Raw genomic sequence first — 8,869 nt, forward strand, 5'->3', positions numbered from 1 at the left:
AGGCAAATTGTTGCAAGAACTAGTTGGTGCTGAAAGTCCGTATAGAAAGCCGTCATGCATGTTTCCCGTCGCATAGCAGCGGCACCTGTACGGGTAGCAACTTACCTATTTCTTTCCCAGCTGGAGAGCTCTGCGCCCCGCTTGCTGCTGTTTTTGCGCCCCACAAAAAAGACAGCGTGTCCAGGCAAACTACAGAGAACTGCCGTCATTCGAACAGTCTTCGCAATACTGTGTGGCACATGGAGCAATTCTGGGGATTAAATACGGAGGTTGCAAGAGCGCCGTCGGGGTGAGCAGTTGCCCCTCGAGCTCTACCTGGCTGAACGTCACAGCAGCGAAGAGAAAGGCGGAAGTCCTTCTTCACAATTAGGGAGTAACGTGCTCGAATTTGTGGATTTTGGGGACGAAAATACTAGTGCATCAAAGCGGTCTATGTCTCCCTAGCTCTGACGTTGTGTTTTCGAGTCTGTGTGGTTCCTTGCATGCCGAAGAGGTGACGTTTTCAAGACACGGTGCTCCCGCTGTCGCCGGCGGCCCAGCGATCTACAAGCCGCCCGTGCCGAATCGGCAAACTGGCCCGTGGCAGCGCAAGAGCAAACCGTCAGGCTGGCTGCCACCTTTTCGCAAGTTACCATCTTTCCCAGAAGCCGTGTGGTGTCGTCTCGCAGAACATCCTTCCGGCAAATACCAGCTTCGCCAACTTGCTTTTGAAAGTGTCTGGCCGGCAACAGCCATTATGCCGCTGCTGCCGTCAGGCGCGAGAGGGCTCTGAGTCTCCTCATTGTCTCGTGGCGCATTGGTGAGTGCTGTTTTCGCTCTCTAAAATGTATAATCCCATCTTCATTTCCTTGTTTTTGTGGTGCGAAAAATGACAGTCCGATTGCGCCGAACGCTGCGCTCGAGCAGATCGAGCGCCCCTCTCTCCGGCCAGCCACTTGGCCAGCACATGAGCCGCTGCGTTTCGTTCAAGTCGCAGTGTCTCCTCCCTTCTTATGTTTATTTGCGTCGCTGCAGTCATCCACAGACCATCATTTTCGTTACTCTGGTTGTTTCGCCTCTTCTGGTGGCATTCTTCCTCCCTGAAAGCGCTTCGTATCTGGGAGCGGGGGCTAGCCCTACACGATCTCGGTTCCGACAAAGCACGGGACGCCTTGAGTCGTCTTTGTTTAGCGAGCGTTTCGGCCGGGCTTTCATCGAGCGCTCGGGAAGCTCTGAATCCGCGAGAGATAATCTCACGCCACCAGGAGATGTTGCGGAGACTACCCCGCTGACTGACGAGGGTGCCGATGCTGGTTCGTTGTTCAGCAGCCTTCAGGGGGACCGCCGGTCAGGTAATGCGGGAGCGGCGCTAGGTAGCGACAGTGCATCTCTTCGCCTTGGCTACGCACTTAGATTTATGCGTTGCAGCTTTCAATGGTGGAAGGATACTCCTGGAACAGAGAGGAAACAGGCTAAGTGTGATTGTTATTTGATATTGATAGTTGCTGTGACGGTTAACCGCCGCCCGTCATACGTTGGGTCCGTCGTTTTCGATTGCAGGCGTGATGACGCTCTTACAGCTATCTTGTTGCATGCACCTATTTTGCTCATCGCGTCTGTGCTCCATGCAGATGCGGACAACACGGAGGCACAAGTCGGCGTAGGGCCGAGAGCCCCTAGTCGCCGCTCAGTGATGAAGTCCCACATTGCTCTTGATCCAACCGCCAGTGGGAGAATACTCATGAGCGAAGAGATAGCGCGTGTAGCAGCTGAGGGACTGACTCGCCGCAAAGGCATAACGTTTTCTGCTGCATCTGTGGAGAGCCTCACCGGCGGAGCAGCTGTGGTGGACGCCGAGCCGGAGAGCGTCGTTCGTCAGGTGGAAGAGAGGGTGAAAACAAGCATCGCAGTGGAAAAAGAGGCTCCTTTATCTGAGGCAGCTGAGGGGTCGCCCTGCACGAAGGCAGCAGTGGAGGCTCGGCTTAAAGAAATCGGGTGTCCTTTACAGCTGTCGAACAGGCACTTCGCGCTTGACTACAAGTTGTAAGTGGGACACACATAGTCAACTCCCTATAGCGCTTCTGTAGTCTTCTGATATGTCATTTCTTGGTTTGGCCCCAAATCAGGCGCCGTGTTCCTGAATCGTGCGTAGGAGGAGGAGTTAGAATGTCTCTTTTCGCTGTTGGCTCGCTGTCACTTTAGGCTGGCCTCCCACGTCTTCTCTCAGGTAGAATCAGATTGAGGCCCTAAATCAGCGTGACGGTTTCCCGTGTAACACAGGAGTATAAGCGAATGTCCACGTCAGTATGTGGCAGTTGAGACAAGACTGCGGTCCCTGATGGCACTCGTGCGCCGTCAACGAAGTTCTCATGACGTATAATTTTGTCCTTTTCCTTGCCACGCTGGCCCCAATTTTTTTCCTGTTTCAGCGGCGTCCGCATCAAGGGCCGAGAGTTTAAAGAGGAGAAGGCGTCAAAATTTGCGTACCTGCCCCGAGCTGTTTCTGAAGCGCCGTCATACGAGCCTCTTCCAGGCCTCGTCCTTCTCGCGGACATAGATGAACCGGGAATCGGGTCTGACGTGCGTCTTCTCCACATTGTTGTTCGTCCTAGCGTATGCGAAGAGAAGGGAGCGAAGCGCTGCACTATCCCTTATCTTCTTCCACCAGTCCCCCTAGGTGAGTTTGTGCCGGCGAAAATCGGACTCATAGCATACTGTAAGAAAGTTGCTAGCACTGTCGCGTCCTGTGCGTGTGACTGAGGGGCCCTGAGCTCGATTGTGGGCGCTGTGGCTCAAGCGGGCAGAATCTCACCAATTTGGATTCAGCCAAGCTCTAGTTTGTGGTTCTTTGCCGATCCTCTGCCCGAAACTCCGCGTAAAGATGCCTATCAAGCGAGTCACGTGAAAATATAAAAAGCAAAAGCTTTTGGAAACATCAAAGCGCGCACCCAGACCATTAACAAATCTAAGAATATAACGGAAGTTTCCCGTCTTTTTCGCGTTTTTTGATACCGAGCGATTGAACGCGCCCCACACGAACTTCTACGGCGTTGCATTGCTTTCAGCGGAACCAGCGCATCGTATCTTGGCGTTAGGTTTCGACTCGCCGACAGGGAAGACTTTTAAAATTACCGAGGTGTTGAAGCTCATCCAAGAAAAACCCTTGGACCTCGATTTGCGGCGTAAGCGGTGACCCTGCTGGCGAACGTTGGTACCCGTAACGCGCCAAGTTTCGCCATCCACCTTGTGTTGTTCGTCAAGCCTAGCTTATTGTCGACAGCTTGCTGTGCCAACAGACTGGGAACACCGCTCGGCCATGCTGTACTTGCTCCTCTGTCAGCCCTGGCTGGGTTACTACCTCGCTTCTGGGTGTGCCAGTGCTACGAAAAGCGTTGCGAGTGGAATGATACACCTTCGTGGTCTGCAGTGGAGTAGTGCGCGATTCTCTTGTAGCAGCCCTGCAGTCTGATATGATGTGTGGCACAGAAGCGCCTGGTAATGGTAGCGTGCTTCCTCCTTGATTCCCAAGTCGAAACGGTAATCCGTGCTTGGATGGTGACATCCTACGCAAGTTGGATCCTTTTCCGCCTAGGTATATCTCTGTCTCGCCTTATTGAGGACAACCACGAGTTTTTTCAAGTCAAGAAGGGGATGATCGCGTCTCCCTCCTGGAATGTCTTCAAGGTAAGGTGGTCAATTCCGGAAAAGGAGTTGTGACGGCCAGTATGTGCCCGTGTGCTCGGCTCCAGGTTTTCTAGATATATTTGATACAAGCAACGCCCAGTAAAAACCTGCGTTTCGCATCCCCGATGTGTAGCCAGTGTCAAATGGGTTGTCAGATCAGCTGTGAAAACGTTGGCTACTGTTGATATAGACGACAGCTTCGAAACAAAGAACATATTCTGTGGATGGATGTGCGGTTTAGGTTTACAATGTCGGGCAGGCCGCTTCTTCTGGAGAAGCGACACAACGACTCCTCGACGTAGGAACGCCACTTATCGAAGTTCCTAAGAACGCTAGTCCTGCCGAGAAGCAAGCAGCAGCGGAGCTCGCAAAGATCCAGAATGCTGAAGTTGACGGCGTCTCAACCCCGGAGTTTGGCGGCTACTCTCCGGGGTCTGGCGGCCAACTCAAGCCCTCGACGATTTTCGGTTATGTGCTGGGAAGTCTACTCGTTATCGCTGTCTTCGTCGGGATTGTTGTTGTTACAGCTGACTGTGTGTCGGGAGCCACGAAAGCTTGATCGCGCGTTTCGCCTCTTCGGATAGTCGGTGTAACTTCAAATCTGTTTCGAAACGTTTAGTGCATAATGCTCATGTTTTTTGTTTTTTGCCAGTTAGACAGGCGACCGCATTGCCATGGGCAATTCTAGATCTCACAAGGGTATGCCCTGACAGAGGAGGACTCGCACACCCGGTTCGTCTTATTAAATTAGATATGTCTGAGGTGATGCGCTTCTCAGGAGACCCCGGAGTGTGTCTGATAGCACTGTCCTACAATTGGGAACGTTTCCGGGCGGTACTACACCGAGGCGTAATGCTTCTGTTCATCCTTCAAGAGCTTGCTAGCACAGTAATGCCTACCATCGATGTGGTTTCGCCTCCATTTAACTGTTGCAGTACGTCTTGTGACTGCAAAATCACAGGTCACCGACGGATAAAGGGGCGGGGCTATATAAAGATACTACTACTGTTGCTGTGGCTTCCTGCATGAATAGGTGAGTCGTAGAGATAGCCTGCTGCATGCTTTGGAAGGTCATTTTATAGTCCTACCCGCACGATGTAGACGAGTTACCACTGCAAACAAGAACTATCGGAAGGTGTTTCGACTACGTCGACGCCAATGCATCGTGCATGGCCCAGACATCTAGGCCCGGGCGTCGGCTTGCAGTTTCCTTCTTCTTGCATGCGGAGGTTCCGCATCTTCCAGTGGCAGTGGCAACAGTCCCCCTAGTAGGGCTTCCAGACAAAGCAGCTATTGTCGAACCTATGTAGCAGGGTGAGTAAGGCTGACGCGGAGGAGTGCCCCTTACAGCCGCTGCACAACCGTCCCGGGGGTTCGTGAGCCTGCTCGACAGCTGGCGTTGCCAGGGACACGTAAGAGTATCATTTGGAACAAAATGCTTCAGTGTCTAGCCTCTTGTGGCTTGTGGGGGTTCCTTTCACCGAATGGGAATCCAAAGTGGGCCAGAGATATGGCGCGCGGTCACTGGTTTTTGCCAGTTCGAAAAACAGCACAGGACATGACTGCAGTGGGCTTGCTCTGGCAGCAAAATCCAAGGTATACGCAGACGTGCCGCATGACATAGTGGTGTATGTTGGTTCGACTCTCCGATTGGTGACGGACGCGGGTTGCCAGCGCATCCTGCAGGATGCGCTGGCAACCCGCTGATATAATTTTCCAATGGCGCACACGCATACAAAAGGTTTAATATGGTTTTGGTCAGTTACTTCGGAGGCGAAAAATATGTCTAGCCTTCGGTAACGTGTGCATGCAAAGGGAGGTACGAACCTAAAGCAAGGTAAAACGTTGCTTAGCGAGAAATACTCGTGAGCGCAAAGACGGCGAAGCAGCGTACGCTACACACGCTGCTGCTGCACATGCGTTTTAAGACCATGCCTTCATCATGCAGCAATACTTTTTTACTCAGCAATACATCGCCGAGTAGTTAGAGTCACGACGCGGCGTGTGCGAAATGCGGAGGGTTGCTGCACTGGTGGCGCGCAATGCATCGCGAACTGTAGAATAAATGGTAGCAAAGGTTTTGCTCAAACGAACGGCGGAGCGCGTTTGCCAAGAACGTCGCCCTCTTTTCGAGATCTTGTCCACAATGCCAGGGAAGAAGAACCAAAGCGGTGTGATCGCTCGTCAGTCTGCACCTCTCAAGGCATCCCGGAAGAAGCGCGCGCACCCGTCATTGATGTTGAGTGTGCGTTGTATTGGCCTACTCTTGCAATTGACGAGGTTGCTGTCTGTCTGCGAGGCATCGGGAACCACGTGAGATTCAATGATCTGGCATCTGTCGTCTCTGCGCTGGGTTTGGTACCATACACACTTCCAAAGAACAAAGCGCGAGGAATCAGTAACTGATAGTTGTCTTTACAAGTTTCATGACACGTAACACAAAGGCTTGCCAAAGTGGGATCGCGTAGAGGTTTCGACTACTGGTTCACCACGTCATGCTTTATCGCCAGCCGTTCAGTGTCACAGCCGTGACGGGCGGCTCCGCGATCCGCTCAATCACCATGCGCCATTTGCATCCCTGCTCCATGAAGTTCCATTCATACAGCCGTCGACCGATAGCCTGGTTGGATGCGGCTTAAAAAATGAAAAAAAAGGCCGCCAGATACACGGATTGGGATTCTTCTGTCCACACAAAAGCTCGGGTTCCGCCGTCCCTGGGGTGTCCCCTTTGCTTTTTCGTAGGCTCGAACAACAAGGAACTTCTCGAAGCACGTCTCCGTCTGGAGAAACCGTCGCAGTCTTGATTGTTATGCTGATGGGTACGGCTCTCGCGACGTGGTGTAACTGGCAGCTGTGGTTTACTCGAAGACTCTACGCTGTTCCGAGGACCGAAGGTTCGCGTATTACTCGCCTCACGGGAGAATGGGCAGTCCAATAAACGAGACGCAACTACATAACCCTTTCCAAATCGGGGGGGGGGGGGGGGGGGGCGAAGGCATCAGAAGTTACGCCTTTTGTCGATAAATAAGACAGGCTCTTGCGAAGACCATGTCCCACTGTGGTCAACACAGGCACAACCATCGCCCTCACCGTTCCCTAGGAGCCCTCGCCGCTGGATCGGTCACGCAACTGCGTACAAAACCGCCAGTTTCGTTTTCCTTCGTTTGTGAAGCCCTGCTGACATGCGGGGGAGGTGTGGACCCGCGCCGCTCCTGCCAAATGCCCTGCACCACTGGGGGTGATCGCCTTGCCGACGGGCAGGACCGCAAGAGCACATCACAAGGCTAGCTCATGTGCGACAGACTACTAGCTATCACTACGCCTGGAAGCCGTAGCGACACCGGGGATTCACTCCAGCCTAGAAAAGGTGAAATGAAGTCTATATTCGAGAATACTAGAAAAAGCCCGCCGACGGCTCTGTATCTGACACGGGCGTGATGCGACGTGCCTACGACAAGAAACAAGTAGTAGACACCTCAGGGAGAGAAACCAGCTACACTGTGAGCGCCTCGATAGCGAGGCACTACCCCGAGGTGCCGGCTAATGCGAGCGGCTCGCGTCTGGCCTCTTTTCCACCCACACCACGCTCAACACTCTGTCTATTAGGTTCACCGTATGGGCGAGGCCCCGTCATCACGTGGGCTCCGTCCCGTTTTCCCTCCGCGCTATTTCCACATACACGATGGAGACGCATCGTGACTTAGTTGTTATTACTCGCACGTATTCTTCCCACCTGTGTCAATGCTCGCTACGGGCTAAGCTTTCTCGTGCGCGAAACGAACTACCCTGGCTCGTGCGGGTCACTGCATTACGGATTTACTCAAGGCAATGCCCCTCCGCCCTCCACCTTGCAGGGCAGCCCGTGCGGCGACCACCCGTGCATCACTTCAAGCCAAGCGACTGGAAGCAGCAGGTCTGCCAACAGAACGCCCTACGAGCATATCCAACTTGCTCTGCAAAGGTTATGCGCGTGCCTGTCCAAGTTTCGCTCACGGCCTTGCCGGAAGGCACGTGGGACGCGTGTGTCAGTGCTCGCTTTTACTTCTCTTCGTCGCCTTGCCTCGGAAAACGGCATGGCGCGGTACAGTTTGCCTTCGCAAGCGTGCCACGAATGCGCCTGCGGGAGGCCCGCGAGGAAAGGCCCAGCTTCCCAGAGTTGCTCGCAACCGCCAGCCACGTTGCCAGCTGGCCGTCAGGGTACACGGCACGCCGTCGCGCGCGAGCCTTGCCCAAGGACGCAGTGGAGCAGGTTTCCGGCAGTGCAGGGGAACGAATGTTACACGAGGAAGAAGACGGATAAGACCTTTCCTTGACGCAGTCCCAGTTGCTTTGCTCACACGAGTCTGTCTTTAAAGACAACACACAGGGAACGGCTCCCTCGGGCAGGGAGCATCTCGTCGGCTACACGCGGGCACGCCCAGCCAGTCAGAAAGGGGATCAGGTACTGCCGACACGGGACGCGGGCCACGCGAACGGGGGATGGACCCAGCATGCTTTCAAAAGAAGCCCTCATGACCTCTGGGCAAAGCTCCATGCAAGTCTTTGCTCTACGACAGGTATGTGTTCTTCGCAGGGTGGTAGTGGTGGAGGCTCCAGCCATTCTGGTACAGGTGACCGTTCTGCAGACAACATACAAAGGCGGCACGCACATGAAGCACGCCCTCACGACATTGTGCAACTCGCCAGTGCTGCGCGCGGATGCTCATCAGAGTGGTAGTCGGCCCAGTCCCCCGAGTTGCGCCCAGGTCTCTCTGGGAGTTCGGGGGGGGGCGGGGCGGTGGGCGGTCTCGGTTTTCGATGGCTGGTGCGCAGCAGCGAGCTCCTCTGCTCTCGAGCAAACGACACACGCTGAGTTCCGCTGCCCAGTTCCCCTTTCCGGCTCCCCCCCTCCCCCCCCTGTTCCCAGAGAACGCCTTCCATTCCGCACCGGCAAACGTGCGCCTGAAGGCGTTACTGTCTTCTGTCTTCTGCTTCACTGGAGTGCGCGCGCTGCACGCTCGCCGCACGACCCGTCCCTCCCAACCTTGACCAAGGCTCCGCGTTCGCACCCGAATCGTGAAGACCGAACGACAGGAGAAGAGCACACGGCGGTGGCGGCGCACTTCCCCAGTCACGAAAAAAAAGTCAGTACTTGCGTGTGCAAGTCACGGGAACCTCCCCGGCTCCGCCACACCACGAGAAGACCAGAAGCGCCGCTTGCTCAGCT

General features: G+C 54.5%; 1 protein-coding gene across 1 annotated transcript; it reads left to right on the forward strand.

Moving 5' to 3' along the window:
* Positions 1 to 868: 868 nt before the first annotated feature.
* BESB_073300 (uncharacterized protein) lies at positions 869 to 4,222 on the forward strand (the record flags this gene model as incomplete). The annotated part of the gene is made up of 6 exons (XM_029365703.1): positions 869 to 1,331; positions 1,560 to 2,022; positions 2,409 to 2,656; positions 3,045 to 3,161; positions 3,572 to 3,663; positions 3,905 to 4,222. 6 exons carry the CDS (start codon positions 869 to 871, stop codon positions 4,220 to 4,222), a joined length of 1,701 nt encoding a protein of 566 aa, XP_029218187.1.
* Between the last annotated feature and the right edge of the window lie 4,647 nt (positions 4,223 to 8,869).

Source organism: Besnoitia besnoiti (genome assembly GCF_002563875.1).
Source record: "Besnoitia besnoiti strain Bb-Ger1 chromosome Unknown contig00007, whole genome shotgun sequence".
In the NCBI taxonomy this organism is placed as follows: Eukaryota; Apicomplexa; class Conoidasida; order Eucoccidiorida; family Sarcocystidae; genus Besnoitia; species Besnoitia besnoiti.